Source organism: Chiloscyllium punctatum, chromosome 21, assembly GCF_047496795.1.
Source record: "Chiloscyllium punctatum isolate Juve2018m chromosome 21, sChiPun1.3, whole genome shotgun sequence".
Classification (NCBI taxonomy): Eukaryota; Metazoa; Chordata; class Chondrichthyes; order Orectolobiformes; family Hemiscylliidae; genus Chiloscyllium; species Chiloscyllium punctatum.
Window position 1 is genome coordinate 9,749,517 of NC_092759.1, and position 24,290 is coordinate 9,773,806.

At 47.5% G+C, this 24,290-nt stretch overlaps 1 protein-coding gene across 1 annotated transcript in view; it reads left to right on the plus strand.

Moving 5' to 3' along the window:
- The window catches only part of LOC140492563 (pentraxin-related protein PTX3-like), a 59,980-nt gene that overhangs the window by 12,703 nt on the left and 22,987 nt on the right, over positions 1 to 24,290 (plus strand). Inside the window, exon 2 of the mRNA XM_072591526.1 lies at positions 5,899 to 6,405. Within this exon, the coding sequence (XP_072447627.1) occupies positions 5,899 to 6,405 (507 nt within the window). The remainder of the gene's footprint in view (positions 1 to 5,898; positions 6,406 to 24,290) is intronic.

Below are 24,290 nucleotides of genomic sequence, written 5' to 3' on the forward strand. Positions count from 1 at the left end.
TGGGGTTGCAGGTTTCAATTGATTAATATGTAAAACCCAGAACTTCTTTCAAGTCATACTCCTGCGGTTACATAAGGTTTTATGTAAAAAGGGGTTGACATCTCAGCTCAGACAATGTATTAAAGTTTATGTTTAAAAAGTGACAACTCAGCACATACTTCCAGGTAAACCTGGTGTTGTGTGATCGTTAACTTTACGGAGGTGAGGACTGCAGATGCTGGAGATCAGAGTCAGGATCAGAGCGGTGCTGGAAAAGCACGGCAGGTCAGGCAGCATCCGGGGAGCAGGAAAATCCACGTTTCGGGCAAAAGCCGATTTTTAACTTGGTCCACCCCAGTCCTTTCACTTGGATGTTGGGAGATTAGGGAGAATTTCAATGTCCCCGGAGATTATGTCCGGTCGAACATGAATCCTATTGGATAACGAGGATTAATTGGAGCAGCAATTAGAAGCAATGAGGAAATTACAGGAGCCCGAGGGTGTGATGGATGGCAGTTTCGGGAAGGGAGGAAAAATGCAGGTATATTCAGGTCGAGGGGTAACTGCTGGGAAAGATAGGAGAGGGAGGCAGGTAGTGAAGGAGTCTCCTGTAGCTATCCCTGTCTCAAACAAGTATGCTGTTCTGGATACTGCTGTGGGGAGGATAGTCTTTCAGGGTAATATATCGCTAACAGCCAGCCTTCTGCTACTGAGACCGGGCTCTGCTGTCATGAGAGTATGTCATGTTTGGAGCGATTGAGTGTAAGAGGAGAATCTCCAGACAGACATTTCTGCAGCAGACAGCAAGACATTAGAATGGAGTGCAGCCTCCCTCGTGCCAGGGTCAAGGATGTCTCAGGGAGGGCACAAAATGTTCTCAAAGGGGAGAGTGAGCAGTAGAAGGTCCCAACAACATAGGAAAAGGACAAGGTTCTGCAGAGACAATATATGGAATTGGGTGGGAGGTTAAAAAGTAGGTTCTTGGGGTTGCAATATCTGCATTACACTGGTGCCATGTGCTAGTGAGAGTAGTTAAACATCAGACAACACCAGGTTATAGTCCAACAGGTTTATTTGGAAGCACTAGCTTTCGGTGGGTCACTCCTTCATCAGGTGGTAGGATAGTGCTCCGAAAGCTAATGCTTCCAAATAAACAGGTTGAATTATAACCCTGTGTTCTGTGATTTTTAACTTTGCGAAAGTGAGGACTGCAGATGCTGGAGGTCAGAGTCAAGATCAGAGTGGTGCTGGAAAAAACACAGCAGGGCAGGCAGCATCCGAGGAACAGGAAAATGGACGTTTCGGGCAAAAGCCCTTCAACAGGATTCCTCGGATGCTGCCTGACCTGTTGTGCTTTTCCAGCACCACTCTGATTTTGAACTTTGTCCAGCCCAGTTCAACACTGGCACCTGTACAGCATGGCAAGTGAGAGTAGAAATAGTGGCATAGGGCAGGTGAATGCTTGGCTGAGGAGCTGGTGCAGGGGGTAGGGATTCACATTTTTGATTCATTTGGATCTCTTCTGGTGGGACCCAAAGAGATAGTGAGAAAAGAGATAAGAGAAAATTTGGGTTGAACTGTAGGCCCCCCAATAGTCAGAGTGAAATTGAGAAACAAATATGTCAGGACATCTCTGCTATCTGTAAACATAATAGAGTGGTTACGATAAGGGATTTTAACTTTCCAAGCATAGACTGGGACTGCCTTAGGGTTTAGATGGAGGGGAATTTGTTTAGTGTGTACAAGACAATTTTCTGATTCAGTATGTGGATGTACCTATGAGAGAAGGTGCAAAACTTGACCTACTCTTGGGAAATAAGGCAGGGCAGGTGACTGAGGTGTTGGGGCCAGTGACCATAATTCAATTAGTTTTCAAATAGTGATGGAAAATATAGACCAGATCTAAAAGTTAAAGTTCTAAATTGGAGTAAGGCCAATCTTAAATGTATTAGGCGAGAACTTTTGATTGGGAGAGGTTATTTGCAGATAAAGGGAGAATTGGAAAGTAGGAGGCTTTTAAAAATGAGATAAGGAGAGTTCAGATGCAGTATGTTCCTGTGAGTGTAAAGGGTAAAACTGCTTGATGTAGGGAATGCTGGATGACTAGAGAAATTGGGATTTTGGTTAAGGAAAAGGAGGCATATGTCAGGTACAGACAGCAGGGACTGAGCACATCCTTAGAGAGCGGCATTAGGAGTGTACCTAAAAGAGAAATAAGAGGGCAAACAGAGGACGTGAGATATCTTTGGCAAATAGGGTTAAGGAGAATTCAAAGGGTTTTTACAAATACATGAGGGAAAATAATAACTAGGGAGAGAATAGGGCCCCTTAAAAATTCCTGAAGAAGGGCTTATGCCCAAAACGTTAATTCTCCTGCTCCTTGGATGCTGCCTGACCTGCTGTGCTTTTCCAGCACCACATTTTTCAGCCCTTAAAGATCAACAAGACCAACTGTGGCTATATAGAACCCTTGTTAGGCTGCAATTGGAGTATTGTGTGCAGTTCTGGTCGCCACACTACCAGAAGGATGTGGAAGTCTTGGAGAGAGCGCAGAGAAGGTTCACCAGGATGTTGCCTGGTCTCGAGGGCATTGGCTATGAGGAGAGGTCACAAAGATTGGGATTATTTTCACTGGAAAGATGGTGGCTGAGGGGAGACCTGATCGAGGCCTACACAATTATTATAGGGCAGATAGTCAGAGGCTTTTTCCCAGGGTTGATGTTTCAATTACAATGGGGCACAGGGTCAAATGGAAGAGGAGGAGAGTTTGAGGGCAATGTGCATATCACGCAGGGAGTGGGAGGAGCCTGGAACACACGGCCAGAAGAGAAGGTGGAGGCAGGCACCTTGGTGACATTGAAGAGGCATCTGGATGGTTCCGTGAACAGGGAGGGAATAGAGGGATACGGACCGATTAAGGGCAGAAGGGCCGGTTGCTGTACGTAGTTCTCATTTGTTCTTCTTTATTTTATGTGTGGAACCACAGAAAATGCGTTAGATACTAAACTAGTATTTTACAGTACTCATTGTAGAGAAGGATATGGAACTAGAGAACTTGGGGAAATAATTAGTGATACCTTGAAAAGTGTCCACATTACAGTAGAAGAGGTGCTGGATATCTTAAAGTTGGGTAAATTCCTGAGACTTGATCAGAACTCTGTGGGAAGCTAAGGACGTGATTGCTGAGCCCCTTGCTGAGATATTTGTATCATTAATAGTCACAGGTGAGGTTGGCCGCAGTGATGCCACTTTTTAAGGTGGTAAGGACAAGTCGGGGAACTAGAGACCAGTGAGCCTGATGTCGGTGGTGGGCAAGTTGTTGGATGGAATCCTGAGGGACAGGATGTACATGTATTTGGAAAGGCAAGGAAAGGACTGATTAGGGATAGTCAACATGGCTTTGTGCGTGGGAGATCATGTCTCACAAACTTGATTGAGTTTTTTGAAGAAGTAACAAAGAGGATTGATGTTGTCTATATGGACTTCAGTAAGGCATTCAACAAGGTTTCTCACGGGAGACTGGTGAGCAAAGTAAGTTCTCATGGAATACAGGGAGAACCATTTGGATACAGAACTGGCTTGAAGGTAGAAGACAGAGGGTGGTGGTGGAGGGTTGTTTTTCAGACTGGAGGCCTATGACCAGTGGAGTGCCACAAGGATCAGTGCTGGGTCCTCTACTTTTCATCATTTATATAAATGATTTGGATGTGAAAATAGGAGGCATAGTTAGTAAGTTTGTAGATGACACCAAAATTGGAGGTGTAGTGGACAGTGAAGAAGTGGCAGATGGAGTTTAATTTAGATAAAAGTGAGGTGCTGCACTTTATTAGATTAGATCACTTACAGTGTGGAAACAGGCCCTTCGGCCCAACACGTCCACAATTCCGAAGAGCAACCCACCCAGACCCATTCCCCAACATTTACCTCTTCACCTAACCCTACAGGCAATTTACCATGGCCGATTCACCTAACCTGTACATCTTTGGACTGTGGGAGGAAACTGGGCCACCCAGAGGAAACTCTACACAGTCAGTTGCCTGAGGCAGGAATTGAACCCGGGTCCCTGGCGCTGTGAGGCAGCAGTGCTAACCACTGTGCCACCCCTTTGGAAAGGCAAATCTTAGCAGGACTTATACACTAAATGGTAAGGTCCTAGGGAGTGTTGCTGAACAAAGGGACCTTGGAGTGCAGGTTCATAGCTCCTTGAAAGTGGAGTCGCAGATAGGTAGAATAGTGAAGAAGGCATTTTGTATGCTTTGCTTTATTGGTCAGTGCATCGAGTATAGGAGTTAGGAGTTCAAGTTGCAACTGTACAGGACATTAGTTAGGCCACTTTTGGAATATTGCGTGCAATTTAGGAAGGATGTCGTGAAACTTGAAAGCATTCAGAGAAGATTTACAAGGAAGGTTTGGGCTATAGGGAGAGGCTGAACAGGCTGGGGCTGTTTTCCCTGGAGGGTTGGAGGCTGAGGGGTGACCTTATAGAGGTATATAAAATCATGAGGGGCATGGATAAGATAAATAGACAAGGCCTTTTCCCTGGGGTGGGGGAGTCCAGAACTAGAGGTCTCAGGTTTAGGGTGAGAGGGGAAAGATTTAAAAGGAACCTGAGGGGCAATTTTTCACACAGAGGGTGGTGTGTGTATGGAATAAGCTGCCAGAGGATGTGGTGGAGGCTGGTACAATTACAGCATTTAAAAGGCATTTGGATGGGTATATGAATAGGAGGGGTTTAGAGGGATATGGGCCAAGTGCTGACAAACAGGACTAGAATAGATCCAAACTCGACATGGACAGGTTGAACCAAAGGATCTGTTTCCATGCTGTACATCTCTATGACTCTCAGACTTCAGCACTTGGAGAATTTTACAATCCCTACCTCTGTATAATTATCATTTGGAGATGCCGGTGTTGGACTGGGGTGTACAAAGTTAAAAATCACACGACATCAGGTTGTAATCCAACTATAACCTGATGTTTCCCTGCTCAGAAACCTAGTGCTTCCAATTAAATCTGTTGGACTATAACCTGGTGTTGTGTGATTCTTAACTCTGTTATGGCCTAATGATTACCTATTTTCCCTTGTAGCATATGATAACATCCCCCTTTCTTCCTAAAAGTAGTTCTGTTATCAGCTTTGGAGTGATGTCCCGTCAAGATTGTGACGTGAATGTGAGCCATGAAGCCAGATGTTGTGATATGACCTCAGGTTTTCTGCACTGTTATCTCTAACACAGGATGTGGCTGCAGATTCCTTCGTACTGGATAGTTTAATTTGCCATTAAATAAACCCACCACAGAGTCATAGAGATGTACAGCACAGAAACAGACCCCTTGGTCCAACTCGTCCATGCCGACCAAATATCCTAAATTAATCCAGTCCCATTTGCCAGCACTTGGCCCATATCCCTCGAAACCCTTCCTATTCATATACCGAACCAGATTGTGTTTAAATGTTGTACCAGCTTCCGCCACTTCCTGTGGCAGCAGACACTTTCAAGGAACACAATTCACAGAGCTCATTCCCATTTTATTTAGATGGGAGTGAAGAATATAAAAAATCATATCAAAAGAGAAAGTTTAAGCGGGAGAGTTGAGCAGAGGGAAGAAGGTCAGAGGTGAGGCAGGAGCAGGTGAGAGGAAAATAAAGAGAAAGAGTAAGGAGAGAGAGAGAGAAAAATGAGGAAGTACCGAAGAGTGATCAATGGATCAAGAAACAGGAAGGAGGAAGCGGGGAGAGAGGGACAGGAAGAGAGGGACAGGAAGAGAGGGGAGTGAGGGTTGTGAACCCAGTGCTGTGTTAGTGACATCTTGATTTGGGATGAAGTGTTAGTGACATCTTGATTTGGGATGAAGTGTCAGTGACATCTTGTATGCTCCAGCTCTTGTCTAACCTGCAGCGCCTTCCCAACCCCACAGCTGAGGCCTGTCCATGTCGTAAGGACCTCTCACGTTGGGACAAGGCGTTTGTGATGCTGGAAGACTCCCAAATGCGTCAGAACATGCTCCTGCATTCTGTCGACCAGGTCCTGGCTGGTGAACTGCGTGCGGTACGCTCTGAGGTGCAAAAGGCACTGGCTGAGGGCTCTGAGGTCCGTGGGCATGCCCACCATCACCTGAAGGATACGGTGAGTGCCCGTCTTGCCAAGCTGTTGGAACAGGCGCGTGAGAGTGCACTCAAATGGCAGTTGGAGCATACCAACAAACTGAAGGAGGTCTTCCTCTTGGTGCTGGGCCTATACGAAAGGCTCGAGATGCTCGATAAGCGCCTGGCGAAGTCAGAGGCCAGCAAGGCAATGTCAGACAGGCAGACCATGTGCACACCACTCATCGAGGAGTTGCAGCAGACCCGAGACGAGATGCGGACCCTGAGATCTCAGGGACCTGCTCCACACTCAGAGACTCACAGCCAGGAAACTCCAGGAGGTAAGAGGCCATCTTGAAAGCTAACCAGAATCATACAATATTACACTGACTTGCACTTCACTATGTTTCATGCTGACACAGTTTTCACCAATACAGAGTCATAGAGATGTACAGCACAGAAACAGACCCTTCGGTCCAACCCGTCCATGCCGACCAGATATCCCAACCCAATCTAGTCCCACCTGCCAGCACCCAGCCCATACCCCCCAAACCCTTCCTATTCATATACCCATCCAAATGCCTCTTAAATGTTGTAATTGTACCAGCCTCCACCACATCCTCTGGCACTCATTCCGTACATGTACCACCCTCGGTGTGAAAACATTGCCCCTTAGGTCTCTTTTATATCTTTCCCCTCTCACCCTAAACCTATGCCCTCTAGTTCTGGACTCTCCCACTCCAGGGAAAAGACTTTCTCTATTTATCCTATCCTCATTTACCCCCATAATTTTGTAAACCTCTGTAAGGTCACCCCTCAGCCTCCGACGCTCCAGGGAAAACAGCCCCAGCCTGTTCAGCCTCTCCCTGTAGCTCAAATCCTCCAACCCTGGCAACATCCTTGTAAATCTTTTCTGAACCCTTTCAAGTTTCACAACATCTTTCCGATAGGAAGGAGACGAGAATTGCATGCAATATTCCAACAGTGGCCTAACCAATGTCCTGTACAGCCGCAACGTGACCTCCCAACTCCTGCACTCAATACTCTGACCAATAAAGGAAAGCATACCAAATGCCTTCTTCACTATCCTATCTACCTGTGACTCCACTTTCAAGGAGCTAAAAACCTGCACTCCAAGGACTCTTTGTTCAGCAGCACTTACCATTAAGTATATAAATCCTGTTAAGATTTGCTTTCCCAAAATGCAGCACCTCGCATTTATCTGAATTAAACTCCATCTGCCACTTCTCAGCCCATTGGCCCATCTGGTCCAGATCCTGTTGTAATCTGAGGTAACCCTCTTCGCTGTCCACTACACCTCCAATTTTGGTGTCATCTGCAAACTTACTAACTGTACCTCTTATGCTCTCATCCAAATCATTTATGTAAATGACAAAAAGTAGTGAACCCAGCACCGATCCTTGTGGCACTCCACTGGTCACAGGCCTCCAGTCTGAAAAACAACCCTCCACGACCACCCTCGTCTTCTACCTTTGAGCCAGTTCTGTATCCAAATGGGTAAAAGCAATGACTGCAGATACTGGAAACCAGATTCTGGAGTAGAGTGGTGCTGGAAAAGCACAGCAGTTCAGGCAGCATCCGAGGAGCAGTAAAATCAACGTTTCAGGCAAAAGCCCTTCATCAGGAATACAGGCAGTGAGCCTGAAGGGTGGTGAGGTAAATGAGAGGAGGGTGGGGGTGGGGAGAAAGTAGCATAGAGTACAATAGGTGAGTGGGGGTGGGGATGAAGGTGATAGGTCAGGGAGGAGAGGGTGGAGTGGATAGGTGGAAAGGAAGATAGGCAGGTAGGACAAGTCATGGGGACAGTGCTGAGCTGGAAGTTTGGAACTGGGGTGAGGTGGGGGAAGGGGAAATGAGGAAACTAGTGAAGTCCACATTGATGCCCTGGGGTTGAAGTGTTCCGAGGCAGAAGATGAGGCGTTCTTCCTCCAGGCGTCTGGTGGTGAGGGAGCGGCGGTGGAGGAGGCCCAGGACCTCCATGTCCTCGGCTAAGTGGGAGGGGGAGTTGAAATGTTGGGCCACAGGGCGGTGTGGTTGGTGGATGCGGGTGTCCCAGAGATGTTCCCTAAAGCGCTCTGCTAGTTCTCCCTGTAGTCCGTGAGCTCTAACCTTGCTAATCGGTCTCCCTTGTCAAACGCCTTACTGAAGTCCATATAGATCATATCTACTGCTCTGCCCTCATCAATCTTCTTTGTTACTTGCTCAAAAACCTCAATCAAGTTTGTGAGACATGATTTCCCACGCACAAGGCCATGTTGACTATCCCGAATCAGTCCTTGCTTTTCCAAATACATGTACATCCTGTCCCTCAGGATTCCCTCCAACAACTTGCCCACCACCGAGGTCAGGCTCACCGGTCTATAGTTCCCTGACTTGTCTTTACCGCCCTTCTTAAACAGTGGCACCATGTTTGCCAACCCCCAGTCTTCCGGCACCTCACCTGTGACTATCGATGATACAAATATCTCAGCAAGAGGCCCAGCAATCACTTCCCTAACTTCCCACAGAGTTCTAGGTACACCTGATCAGATCCTGGGAGTTTATCCACTTTTATGCATTTCAAGACATCCAGCACTTCCTCCTCTAATCTGGACATTTTGCAAGATGTCACCATCTATTTCCCTACAGTCTATATCTTCCATATCCCTTTCCACAGTAAATACTGATGCAAAATCTTCATTTAGTATCTCCCCCATTTTCTGTGGCTCCACACAAAAGCTGCCTTGCTGATCTTTGAGGGGCCCTATTCTCTCCCTAGTTACCCTTTTATCCTTAATGTATTTGTAAAAACCCTTTGGATTCTCCTTAATTCTATTTGCCAAAGCTATCTCATGTCCCCTTTTTGCCCTCCTGATTTCCCTCTTAAATATACTCCTACTTCCTTTATACTCTTCTGAGGATTCACCGTGTGGGCGGCACGGTGGCACAGTGGTTAGCACTGCTGCCTCACAGCGCCAGAGATCCGGGTTCAATTCCCGCCTCAGGCGACTCTCTGTGTGGAGTTTGCACGTTCTCCCCGTGTCTGCGTGGGTTTTCTCCGGGTGCTCCGGTTTCCTCCCACACTCCAAAGATGTGCAGGTCAGGTGAATTGGCCATTCTAAATTGCCCGTAGTGTTAGGTAAGGGGTAGATGTAAGGGTATGGGTGGGTTGCGCTTCGGCGGGGCGGTGTGGACTTGTTGGGCCGAAGGGCCCGTTTCCACACTGTAAGTAATCTAATCTAATCACTCTGTCTATACCTGACATATGCTTCCTTCTTTTTCTTAACCAAACCCTCAATTTCTCTCGTCATCCAGCATTCCCTATACCTACCAGCCTTTCCTTTCACCCTGACAGGAATATACTTTCTCTGGATTCTTGTTATCTGATTTCTGAAGGCTTCCCATTTTCCAGCCCTCCCTTTACCTGCGAACATCTGCCTCCAATCAGCTTTAGAAAGTTCTTGCCTAATACCGTCAAAATTGGCTTTTCTCCAGTTTAGAACTTCAACTTTTAGATCTGGTCTCTCCTTTTCCATCACTATTTTAAATCTAATAGAATTATGGTCACTGGCCCCAAAATGCTCCCCCACTGACACCTCCGTCACCTGCCCTGCCTTATTTCCCAAGAGTAGGTCAAGTTTTGCACCTTCTCTTGTCGGTACATCCACATACTGAATCAGAAAATTGTCTTGTACAAACTTAACAAATTCCTCTCCATCTAAACCTTTAACACTATGGCAGTCCCAGTCTATATTTGGAAAGTTAAAATCCCCTACCATAACTACCCTATTATTTTTACAGATAGCTGAGATCTCCTTACAAGTTTGTTTCTCAATTTCCCTCTGACTATTACAATACAATCCCAATAAGGTGATCATCCCTTTCTTATTTCTCAGTTCCACCCAAATAACTTCCCTGGATGTATTTCCGGGAATATCCTCCCTCAGCACAGCTGTAATTCTATCCCTTATCAATAATGCCACTCCCTGTTCTCTCTTGCCTTCCTTTCTGTCCTTCCTGTAACATTTGTATCCTGGAACATTAAGCTGCCAGTCTTGCCCATCCCTGAGCCATGTTTCTGTAATTACTATGATATCCCAGTCTCATGTTCCTAACCATGCCCTGAGTTCATCTGCCTTCCCTGTTGAAATAAATGCAGCTTAATTTATTAGTCCTACCTTGTCCCTGCCTGCCCTGACTGTTTGACTCACTTCTGTTCTCAGCTGTACCTGTCTCAGATTGATCTCTTTCCTGACTATCTCCCTGGGTCCCACTCCCCCCACCTTACTAGTTTAAATCCTCACAAGCAGCTCTTAGCAAATTTCCCTGCCAGTATATTAGTCCCCTTCCAACTTAGGTGCAATCCGTCCTTCTTGTACAGGTCACTTCTACCCCAAATGAGATTCCAATGATCCAAAAATGTGAACCCTTCTCCCATACACCAGCTCCTCAGCCATGCATTCACCTGCTCTATTCCTGCCTATTCACCTATTCCTGCCCTCACTAGCTCGTAGCACTGGGAGTAATCCAGATATTACTACCCTTGAGGACCTCCTTTTTAAATTCCTGCCTAACTCTCTGTAATCTCCCTTCAGAGTCTCAACCTTTTCCCTTCCTATGTCGTTGGTTCCAATGTGGACAATGACCTCCTGCTGACCCCTCTCCCCCGTGAGAACATTCTGCACCATCTCTGAGACATGCTTGATCCTGGCACCAGGGAAGCAACACACCATTCTGCTTTTTCTCTGCTGGCCACAGCAATGTCTGTCTGGACTTTGGACTACAGAATCCCCTAACACAATTGGTCTCTTGGAAGCCAACGTACCCCTCGTTGCATTAGAGCCAGTCTCAATACCAGAAACTTGGCTGTTCGTGCTACGTTCCCCTGAGAATCCATCACCCTCTACATTTTCCAAAACAGCAGAAATGGGTATATCCTCAAAAGACTCCTTCTGTAACTGCCTACCTCTCTTACCTTTCCTGGAGTTAACCCATCTATGTGACTGTATCTGAGACTTTCCCCCTTCCTATAACTGCCATCCATCACATACTGTTGCTGTTGCAAATTCCTCATTACTTCATCTGTCTCTCTAACCGATCCATTTGATGTGATAAGATTTGCAGCCAACAGCATTTATGGCAGATATAATCCGCAGTAACCCTTAAACTCTCTTTAAATTCCCACATCTGACAAGGAGCACATATCACTGCAAAGGCCATTTTTGCTCCTTCACAATCTACAGACCCAGAAAATAACACCGTCTTATTCCTCTACAAACACTGCCCCAGGTTAAATTAGGAGTTATAGCTTATATTTTAAGTTTATTCAAGAGACATATCTCCAAAGACATATAATCAAGAAAGAACCGACTCTACTCACTACTGCAGACTTTCTGTAGGCCACACTTAAAACTATTAACTTATCTGATTCTGTGCTGTGACTTCACCCAAACAGTTCCTCCAAGATTAGTTGTGAATTTCACTGTTTGTTAATTTTCCCAGATGCACTCCGATGTCCAGCGATACACGAATTCAAACAGCAAAGGCAGGTTCTCTCTCTCTCTCTCTCTCTCTCCTGCACTGTCCTCACCATGTGCTGCCTTTGTCTGCTCTTCTCCCTTTTAAAACTGCTGTTGTTTTGACTTTTTTTTCCCAAAGTTCCAAAACAATGCAACAGCATATAAAACAGGAATTACTGCTCCTGGAATTCGAGGAAATCTCCTCCAACACCTAAAATACCTCAAAAAAGGAGGGGCTGTTACAGACAGACATTTTTCCCATCCTCCAAGCCATTTGGCCCATCTGTTCTGTACTTGGAACAGTGTTGTGTGGGGGAGAGCGGTGTGGGCTGGGCGGGGCGGGGGGGGTCTGCAGTGTTGCTTCAACACCAGACGACAGCAGCTCAGGAAGGCAGTCCAACAGCACCTTGCCAAGGCCAATTAGGGATGGGCAACAAATACTTGTCCAGCCAGTGATGAACACAGGCTGTGGGAGAAATACAACAAGGAGGAGGAATGGGGAAAGATGCATGGGACAGTTACAACCATCCAGTTCATCATTTCAGAGGGAGATCTGTACAAGAACAGCTCAGCTGATCCCACTGTGCTGCAGCACGCCCAGCGATTTGCACATAACACGTTCATCTTTACAACGAGGTCACTGTCTTAATGCAAAAGTGGTGGGCAATTTGTACACAGCAAGATCCCAAACATACCAATATGTAATAAATGGACAATGTCCTTCTGTCATGTTCATTGAGGGACAGGTATTGCCTGCAGAAAACCACCCTACTCCCCTCAAACAAAAACACTGAGAAACAGTATTCTGGTATTGTAGCGCTCACTCTACACTGCCCCTCCTTCAGTGCAATACTCACTCTACACTGCCCCTTCCACAGTGCAATACTCACTCCACGCTGCCCCTCCCACAGTGCAATACTCACTCCACACTGCCCCTCACACAGTGCAATACTCACTCTACACTGTCCCTCCCACAGCGCAATACTCACTCTACACTGCCCCTCCCACAGTGCAATACTCACTCTACACTGCCCCTCTCACACTGCAATACTCACTCCACACTGTCCCTCCCACAGTGCAATACTCACTCCACACTGTCCCTCCCACAGTGCAATACTCACTCTACACTGCCCCTTCCACAGTGCAATACTCACTCCACGCTGCCCCTCCCACAGTGCAATACTCACTCCACACTGCCCCTCACACAGTGCAATACTCACTCTACACTGTCCCTCCCACAGCGCAATACTCACTCTACACTGCCCCTCCCACAGTGCAATACTCACTCTACACTGCCCCTCTCACACTGCAATACTCACTCCACACTGTCCCTCCCACAGTGCAATACTCACTCCACACTGTCCCTCCCACAGTGCAATACTCACTCCACACTGTCCCTCCCACAGTGCAATACTCACTCCACACTGTCCCTCCCACAGTGCAATACTCACTCTACACTGTCCCTCCCACAGCGCAATACTCACTCCACACTGTCCCTCCCACAGCGCAATACTCACTCCACACTGTCCCTCCCACAGCGCAATACTCACTCCACACTGTCCCTCCCACAGCGCAATACTCACTCCACACTGTCCCTCCCACAGTGCAATACTCACTCCACACTGTCCCTCCCACAGTGCAATACTCACTCCACACTGTCCCTCCCACAGCGCAATACTCAGTCTACACTGTCCCTCCCACAGCGCAATACTCACTCCACACTGCAATACTCACTCCACACTGTCCCTCCCACAGTGCAATACTCACTCCACACTGTCCCTCCCACAGTGCAATACTCACTCCACACTGTCCCTCCTTCAGTGCACTACTCACTCTACACTGCCCCTCCCACAGTGCAATACTCACGCCACACTGTCCCTCCCACAGCGCAATACTCACGCCATACTGTCCCTCCCACAGTGCACTACTCACTCTACACTGCCCCTCCCACAGTGCAATACTCACGCCACACTGTCCCTCCCACAGTGCACTACTCACTCTACACTGCCCCTCCCACAGTGCAATACTCAGGTTATACTTCCCCTCCCACAATGCAATACTCACTCTACACTGCCCCTCCCACAGTGCAATACTCACTCTACACTGCCCCTCCTTCAGTGCAATACTCACTCTACACTGCCCCTCCCACAGTGCAATACTCAGTTTATACTTCCCCTCCCACAATGCAATACTCACTCTACACTGCCCCTCCCAACATTGCAATACTCACTCTCTCCTGTCCCTCCCACAGTGCAATACTCACTCTACACTGCCCCACCTTCAATGCAATGCTCAGTCTATACTGTCCCTCACACACTGCAATACTTACTCCACACTGCCCCTCCCACAGTGCAATACTCACTCTACGCTGCCCCTCCCACAGTGCAATACTCACTCTACACTGCCACTCCCACAATGCAGTACTCACTCCACACTGCCCCTCCCAAAATGCAATACTCACTCTACACTGTCCCTCACACATTGCAATACTTACTCCACACTACCCCTCCCACAGTGCAATACACACTCTACGCTGCCCCTCCCACAGTGCAATACTCACTCTACACAGCCCCTCCCACAGTGCAATACTCACTCCACACTGTCCTCCCACAGTGTAAAACTGAGTCTACACTGCCCCACCCACAGTGCAATACCCACTCTCTCCTGCGTATCCCACAGTGCAATACTCACTCTACACTGCTCCCCCACAGTGCAACATTCGCAATACTCACTCTACACTGCTCCCCCCACAGTGCAGTGCTTACTCTACACTGTCCCTCCCACAGTGCAATACTCACTCTACACTGCTCCCCCCACAGTGCAGTGCTTACTCTACACTGTCCCCACCCACAGTGCAATACTCACTCTACACTGTCCCCACCCACAGTGCAATACTCACCCTACACTGCCCCACCCACAGTGCAGTGCTCACTCTCTCCTGTCCCTCCCACAGTACAATACTCACCCTACCCTGCCCTCTGACAGTGCAGTGCTCACTCTCTCCTGCCTCTCCCATCGTGTAGCACTTACCCTGTTTGTAAATATGTATTTGTTGCTGTGTGTGTGTTTTTCATGGAATCCTGACAATTTGGAGGATGGCCATTTGCCCCATTGAGTCCACACTGACTCTCTGAAGGACATCCCCTCCAACACCTACAATATCCCCCCATTCCTGTCATCTTGTATTTCCAATATCCAATCCACCGTAACCTGCATATCTTCAGAGTGTGGGAGGAAATCCCCACAGACACAGGGAGAATGTGCAAACTCCACCGTCACCCGAGGTGGGAATCAAACCCAGGTCGCTGGTGCTTTGAGGCAACAGTGCTAACCACTGAGCCACCGTGCCATTTGCAACTCTGCATCTGTGTGTTTCTTACTCTGTTATGTAACTGTGTTTGTTGATCTATGTATGTGTGTGTGTGTGTGTGTATATTTGTTGGTCAGTGTGTGTAGTTAGAACATAGAACATAGAACATAGAAGAATACAGCGCAGTACAGGCCCTTCGGCCCTCGATGTTGCGCCGATCAAAGCCCACCTAACCTACACTAACCCACTATCCTCCATATACCTATCCAATGCCCGCTTAAATACCCATAAAGAGGGAGAGTCCACTACTGCTACTGGCAGGGCATTCCATGAGCTTACGACTCGCTGAGTGAAGAACCTACCCCTAACATCAGTCCTATATCTACCACCCCTTAATTTAAAGCTATGCCCCCTTGTAATAGCTGACTCCATACGTGGAAAAAGGTTCTCACTGTCAACCCTATCTAACCCCCTAATCATCTTGTACACCTCTATCAAATCACCCCTAAACTTTCTTTTCTCCAATGAAAACAACCCCAAGTGCCTCAGCCTTTCCTCATAGGATCTTCCTACCATACCAGGCAACATCCTGGTAAACTTCCTCTGCACCCGTTCCAGTGCCTCCACATCCTTCCTATAGTATGGCGACCAAAACTGCATACAATATTCCAGATGCGGCCGCACCAGAGTCTTATACAACTGCAGCATGACCTCAGGACTCCGGAACTCAATTCCTCTACCAATAAAAGCCAGTACGCCATATGCCTTCTTCACTGCACTATTTACCTGGGTGGCAACTTTCAGAGATCTGTGTACATGGACACCAAGATCCCTCTGCTCTTCCACACTACCAAGTATCCGACCATTAGCCCAGTAATCCATCTTTTTGTTACTCTTACCAAAGTGAATCACTTCACACTTAGCTACATTGAACTCCATTTGCCACCTTTCTGCCCAGCTCTGCAGCTTCTCTATATCCCGCTGTAACCTGCCATATCCTTCCTCACTGTCTACAACTCCTCCGACTTTCGTATCATCCGCAAACTTGCTCACCCAACCTTCTAACCCTTCCTCCAGGTCATTTATAAAAATGACAAACAGCAATGGTCCCAAAACAGATCCTTGCGGAACACCGCTAGTGACGGCACTCCAAGATGAACCTTTGCCATCAACTACTACCCTCTGTCTTCTTCCAGAGAGCCAATTCCTAATCCAAACCTCCAACTCACCCTCAATGCCATATCGCTGTATTTTCTGCAGTAGCCTACCATGGGGGACCTTATCAAACGCCTTACTAAAATCCATATATACCACATCTACCGCTTTCCCCTCATCTACCTCCTTAGTCACCTTCTCAAAGAATTCAATAAGGTTTGTGAGGCACGACCTGCCCTTCACAAAACCATGCTGACTATCCTTGATCACATTATTCTTATCCAGATGTGCATAAATCCTATCCCTTACAATTCTCTCTAAGACTTTGCCCACAACAGAAGTGAGACTCAATGGCCTATAGTTACTAGGATTATCCCTACTCCCCTTCTTGAACAAGGGAACCATGTTTGCTAGCCTCCAGTCCTCTGGCACTACTCCTGTCGACAAAGAGGACACAAAAATCAAGGCCAATGGCTCTGCAATCTCCTCCCTTGCTTCCCAGAGAATCCTAGGATAAATGCCATCAGGCCCAGGGGACTTATCTATTTTCACCCTTGCCAGAATTTCCAACACCTCTTCTCTACATATCTCAAAGCCATCCATTCTACTTATTCGTGCCTCAGTATTCATATCGACAACAATGTCCTGTTCCTGAGTGAATACTGACGAAAAGTATTCATTCAGCGCCTCCCCAATCTCTTCAGCCTCCACACGCAACTTCCCATTACTATCCTTGATTGGACCTATTCCTTCCCTAGTCATTCTTTTATTCCTATGTGTGTGTTTGTTGCTGTTTGTGTGTGTAACTGTCTGTGTTTGTTGCTGTGTGCTTGTTTCTGAGTGTTTGTTACTCTGTATATAACTGTGTTTGTTGCTCTGCGGGCCTGTGTGTTTGTTGCTCTGCGGGCCTGTGTATTTGTTGCTCTGTATGTAACTGTGTTTATTGCTCTGCGGGCCTGTGTGTTTGTTGCTCTGCGTGCCTGTGTGTTTGTTGCTCTGCGGGCCTGTGTGTTTGTTGCTCTGCGGGCCTGTGTGTTTGTTGCTCTGTATGTAACTGTGTTTGTTGCTCTGCGGGCCTGTGCGTTTGTTGCTCTGCGGGCCTGTGCATTTGTTGCTCTGCGGGCCTCTGCGTTTGTTGCTCTGCGGGCCTGTGTGTTTGTTGCTCTGCGGGCCTGTGTGTTTGTTGCTCTGTATGTAACTGTGTTTGTTGCTCTGCGGGCCTGTGTGTTTGTTGCTCTGTATGTAACTGTGTTTGTTGCTCTGCGGGCCTGCGTGTTTGTTGCTCTGCGTGCCTGTGTGTTTGTTGCTCTGCGGGCCTGTGTGTTTGTTGCTCTGTATGTAACTGTGTTTGTTGCTCTGTGGGCCTGTGCGTTTGTTGCTCTGCGGGCCTGTGCATTTGTTGCTCTGCGGGCCTGTGCGTTTGTTGCTCTGCGGGCCTGTGTGTTTGTTGCTCTGCGGGCCTGTGTGTTTGTTGCTCTGTATGTAACTGTGTTTGTTGCTCTGCGGGCCTGTGTGTTTGTTGCTCTGTATGTAACTGTGTTTGTTGCTCTGCGGGCCCGTGTGTTTGTTGCTCTGCGGGCCTGTGTGTTTGTTGCTCTGCGGGCCTGTGTATTTGTTGCTCTGTATGTAACTGTGTTTGTTGCTCTGCGGGCCTGTGTGTTCGTTGCTCTGTGGGTCTGTGTGTTTGTTGCTCTGCGGGCCTGCGTGTTTGTTGCTCTGCATGCCTGTGCGTTTGTTGCTCTGCGGGCCCGTGCGTTTGTTGCTCTGCGGGCCCGTGCGTTTGTTGCTCTGCGGGCCCGTGCGTTTGTTGCTCTGCGGGCCTGTGCGTTTGTTGCTCTGCGTGCCTGTGCGTTTGTTGCTCTGCGTGCCTGTGTGTTTGTTGCTCTGTATGTAACTGTGTTTGTTGCTCTGCGGGCCCGTGCGTTTGTTGCTCTGCGGGCCTGTGCGTTTGTTGCTCTGCGGGCCTGTGCGTTTGTTGCTCTGCGGGCCCGTGCGTTTGTTGCTCTGCAGGCCTGTGCGTTTGTTGCTCTGCGGGCCTGTGTGTTTGTGTGTGGGTACGATTGTGTATTGGTTGCTTTGTGTATGTTACTCTCATACTGAGTCTTTCGTTATCTCTGTCTCACTCTGATCTCATTGTCTCAATCACTCATGGATGGTCAGGGTATACCTATGACATGACTCTTTCTAAACGTTCAGGCCTGTCGAGAGATTAAGCTACTGCAGGAAACAATGAACATCAGAATGCTGACACAAAGAGTGATTAAAATATACTGGTTTGATTGTTTCATAAATGTGGTTTGACTCTAATCGTTGTCTGAGGCCTCAGAGGCTTTGGTTTGGGCACATTCCCATCTGACACTGGAATTCTGTGGGAAGCATGCATGTCCCGGGAATACATTGCAACACTATTTATTTCATGGTCGTTGGTTATTCCATGTCCCCCAGGTTGTATTTGATATCATCAGTTTTTGAAAGAGCTTCTATTTTCCCACACCCAGTCTGTTTCTCACCCCTTCCCTACTGTAACAGATTAATGAAAGAACTCAGTGGCTCTGGTTACCAAGAGAAGTACAGCAGAACCGACAGAGGTCTAACACTCCGACCCTGACTGAAAACACACAGACACTCAGAGACAGAGACAAGCACTGTCACAGACACACACAGAAACTCAGACAGAGACAGAGACAAGCACTGTCTCACACACACACAGACACTCAGAGACAGAGACAAGCACTGTCTCACACACACACACACTCAGACAGTGACAGAGACGAGCACTGTCTCACACACACACAGACACTCAGAGACAGAGACAAGCACTGTCACACACACACTCAGACAGAGACAGAGACAAGCACTGTCTCTCTCACACACACACAGACACTCAGACAGAGACAGAGACAGAGACAAGCACTGTCTCTCTCTCTCACACACACACACACACTCAGATAGAGACAAGCACTGTCACACACACACACACATACACACACACACACATACAGACACTCAGAGACCGAGACAGAGACAAGCACTGTCTCACACACACCGACACTCAGATAGAGACAAGCACTGTCTCACACACACACACACAGACTCAGACAGAGACAGAGACAAGTACTGTCACACACACACAGACACTCAGACAGAGACAGAGACAAGCACTGTCTCACACACACACACACACACACACACACACACTCAGATAGAGACAAGCACTGTCACACACACACACATACACACACACACACACATACACATACAGACACTCAGAGACCGAGACAGAGACAAGCACTGTCTCACACACACCGACACTCAGATAGAGACAAGCACTGTCACACACACACACACACACACACACAGACTCAGACAGAGACAGAGACAAGCACTGTCTCACACACACACACACAGACACTCAGACAGAGACAGAGACAAGCACTGTCACACACACACACAGACACTCAGACAGAGACAGAGACAAGCACTGTCTCACACACACACACACACACACACACACAGAGACACTCAGACAGAGACAGAGACAAGCACTGTCACACACACACACGGACAGAGACAAGCACTGTCTCACACACACACAGACACTCAGACAGAGACAGAGACGAACACTGTCACACAGACACTCAGAGACAGAGACAAGCACTGTCTCACACACACACACACACAGACAGAGACAGAGACAAGCACTGTCACACAGACACTCACACACAGACAGAGACAGAGACAAGCACTGTCTCACACACACACACACACACAGACAGAGACAGAGACAAGCACTGTCACACAGACACTCAGAGACAGAGACAAGCACTGTCTCTCACACACACACACACAGACAGAGACAAGCACTGTCTCTCACACACACACACACTCAGACAGAGACAGAGACAAGCACTGTCACACAGACACTCAGAGACAGAGACAAGCACTGTCTCACACACACACACACACAGACAGAGACAGAGACAAGCACTGTCACACAGACACTCACACACAGACAGAGACAGAGACAAGCACTGTCTCACACACACACACACACTCAGACAGAGACAGAGACAAGCACTGTCACACAGACACTCAGAGACAGAGACAAGCACTGTCTCACACACACACACACACAGACAGAGACAAGCACTGTCTCTCACACACACACACACTCAGACAGAGACAGAGACAAGCACTGTCACACAGACACTCAGAGACAGAGACAAGCACTGTCTCACACAAACACACACACACAGACACTCGGAGACAGAGACAAGCACTGTCACACACACACTTAGAGAGAGACAGAGACAAGCACTGTCACACACACATACACACACACACACTCAGAGAGAGACAGAGACAAGCACTGTCACACACACATACACACACACACACTCAGAGAGAGACAGAGACAAGCACTGTCTCACACACACACACACTCAGAGAGAGACAGACACACTCAGAGAGAGACAGAGACAAGCACTGTCACACACACACACACACACACACATTTGGATACTCATGAAGACACACACAGAGATACTCTTTTACATAGACTCAGCGACACATTCACGCAGACACTTGCACGCGCACACTCACTCACACAACTTCCTAAAGATACATACACTCACACTTTTACATGGACACCTGCAACCAACAATTCAGCATCAAATAATTTCTCTCCATCTCCTTTTGATTAAGAAACCAGTCAAAATGGTCATGACAGTCGTGGCTAGTAAACGGAAGAGTTTCTGTTCCATGGAATATACAGGAACTTGCTGACTGGTCACTGAGCCTCTGCAAACTTTGGCTCGTCCAGTCTGTTTTCTCAGGTTATACTGGCGATGGACGTTGGCTCCTACAGTTTTCAAATTATCATCCGCATTTTCACATCATCCACTCACCCGCCCATCCCAATCCCTGCAACCTACTCGAGTTCTGGCTGACAGGGAGGGGGGGGTGCGATTCGGGAAGCTGGTGGGCTACTGACCATGTCGAATCGTACGGTGGCCCAGACTAATGTTCTGGGAACATGGGTTCGAATCTCACCATGGCAAATATATTCAATAAAACCTGCAATTAAAAGTTGTGATGACTGTCGGTTGTCATAAAAACCCTTTAGGAAAGGGTTTGCTTTAGGAAAGGAAATCTGATGTCCTTATCCAGTCATGGCCTCCACGTGACTCCAAACCCACAACAATATGACTGCCCCTGGAAATGGCTGAGCAGAACACAGTTCAGCAGGAACAATGACTGGTCTCGGCAGCACCTCCCACATCCTTTACAAAATTAAAGAATTTGACGGATCTGCTGATCCAGTTGCTTGTGGATTCAAATGAATTTGGAAAGCAAAGCAACTGGAGTATAATAAGGAGAAAGTAAGTCATTGAGCAAGGATACCCATATTGAAGATGATTGACTGAGGGGCAGATGAGGAGAATGCTCTTTCTTTTAGCAGGGACTTTGAACAGGGGTTGTGGGAAAGTACCCAAAAAAGGGAAATTACAGGGGTTATTGGATAGCTCATTCACAGAGCTAGCACAGGGACACTGGGCTGAAAGGACACCTGACTTGCAAACTCTAAGCTCTCTCCATCCTTAAGACACTTTGTAAAAGTGAGCAAACATTTACTCGACTATCCCTAATCTCTCTTCCTGCTGCTTGTGTTCAAGTCTAGTTTGACAATCTGTCTTATGAAGTGCTTCCGATGTTGCTTCGTGATAAAGTTGGCTACATAAATCTAAGTTGCAGTCGATGCTATAAGCCGCAGTGAAAGGCAAATCAGATGGGTATGGGGGAGCGATGTGTTGCAGAGTAGGGGGAGGTCATTCCATTTTTATCCAGAAAGCCCTGTCTCTGTGGGAAAGTGGTTGCCAGGTGTAGATGTGGCTGTAATGTCCCTGTAGTCCAACAGCCCACAATCAGTCCTGAGTCCAATGCAAAGAAAGGTAAGGCAGTGGAACCCGAGAGAGGTAACAGAAAGGTTTGATGAGTTGGTGTACTTTGACATCCAGAAGGTGTTAGATACAGTGCCACACAACAGTCTTGTGAGAAAGGTTATAGGCTATGGAATGACAGGGACAATAGCAATGTGGATGCAAAAGGGAAGGATGTGGAAGCATTGGAAAAGGCACAGAGGAGGTTTACCAGGATGTTGCCTGGTCTGGCGGAAAAGTCTTATGAGGAAAGGCTGAGAGACTTGGGTCTGTTCTTATTGGAGAGAAGAAGGGATTTAATAGGGACACACAAGATGATCAGAGGGTAGACAGTGAAAGTCTTTTTCCAAGGATGATGACGTCAACTTGTACGAGGGGGCATAACTACAAATTGAGGGGTGATAGATTTAAGACAGATGTCAGAGGCAGGTTCTTTACGCAGAGAATGGTAAGGGCATGGAATGCCCTACCTGCCAATGTAGTCAACTCAACCACATTAGTGAGATTTAAACAATCCTTAGATAAGCACATGAATGATATTGGGATAGTGTAGGGGGACGAGCTGAGAATAGTTCACTGGTCGGTGCAATATCGAGGGCCGAAGGGCCTGTTCTGTGCTGTATTGTTCTATGTTCTATGTTCTAAAATTGGCTGATGATAAGAAACAGAGAGTAATGCTCAATGAAGCATTTTCGGGCTGGAGGATGGTTTGTTTTCGAGTTCCCGATGGGTCAGTATTGGGACACTTGCTTTTCCTGAAACAGACCAATGGTCTGGGATCTTGGTGTGCAGGAGACAACTTCAAAATTTTCAGATGACAGGAAACTTTGAAGATTTGTAAACCGCGAGAAGGATCGTGTCGAGCTCCAAATCGACATTGACAAATGAGGGGAGTGGGCAGCTAGGTGGCAGATGAGGTTCCAGGTAGAGAGGTGAGGTGTTGGTACAAAGAGCAACAAAACACAGGGGCTAAAATTCAGAAGGTGTGCAGGTGAAGAGATCACCAAAGGTGGCAGGACAGCAGTTAATAAAGCAGGCAACATTCTCAGCTTCATTAATAGGGGCATTCAGTACAATAGCAGGGAGGTGATGTTGATCTTGTACAAGACACTTGTTAGGCCTCTCTTGGAGTCTTGTGCACAGCTGTGGGTGCCACAGTATTGGAAAGATATTAGTTTATAGAAGAGATTGCAGAAGCAATTTGTCCAGGAACGAGAAAGCTCAGCGATAAGAATAGATTGAAAAATTTGGGACTGTTTTCATCGGAGAGAAGAAGGCTGAGAGGAGATCTATTGGAGGTTTTCAAGATCATAAGAGGGCTGGATAGAATAGGTAGGGAGAAGCCGTTACTAAGGGTGATATTAGCAAAACCTTTTTCACACAGTGAGTAGTTAGGGTCTGGAATGCGCGCCCTAGAAATGTAGGTTCAATCGAGGCATTCAAGAGGATGTTGGATGATTAGATTACGTTTAGATTAGATTAGATTAGATTAGATTACATACAGTGTAGAAACAGGCCCTTTGGCCCAACAAGTCCACACCGACCCGCCGAAGCGCAACCCACCCATTCCCCTACATTTACCCCTTTACCTAACACTATGGGCAATTTAGCATGGCCAATTCACCTGACCTGCACGTCTTTGGACTGTGGGAGGAAACCGGAGCACCCGGAGGAAACCCACGCAGACACAGGGAGAACGTGCAAACTCCACACAGTCAGTCACCCGAGTCGGGAATTGAACCCGGGTCCCTGGCGCTGTGAGGCAGCAGTGCTAACCACTGTGCCACCGTGCCACTTGGGTAAACATAATGTGCAGAGATATGGGGAAAAACAGGGGTGTGATGGAGTACACTGTATTCCCCACTTACCTGGATAGGTACAACTCCAACAATACTCATCCTCCAGAATAAAGCAGCCTTCTGACTGGCACCCCATCCACAAACCTTCACTCCCTCCACCATCAATGCTTTGTAACAGCAGTGTGTACCGTCTACAAAGAAGCACTGCAGAAATTCGCCAAGGTCCCTTCCAAACCCACAACCACTGCCATCTATAGAAGGACAAGGACAAGGACAAGGACAGGGGAACACTATCATCTGCAAATTCCCCTCCAAGCCACACACCATCTGATTTGGAAATACATCACTGTTGCTTCAGTGTTGCTGGGTCAAAGTCCTGGAATTGCCTCCTGAGTGTCTTTGTGGAGGTTACTGCTGCCCTTGAGCTGCAGCAGTTCAAGCTGGCTACTCACCGCCACCTTCTCAAGGACACCTAGGGACAGGCAATGAGTTTGAGCACCTTGA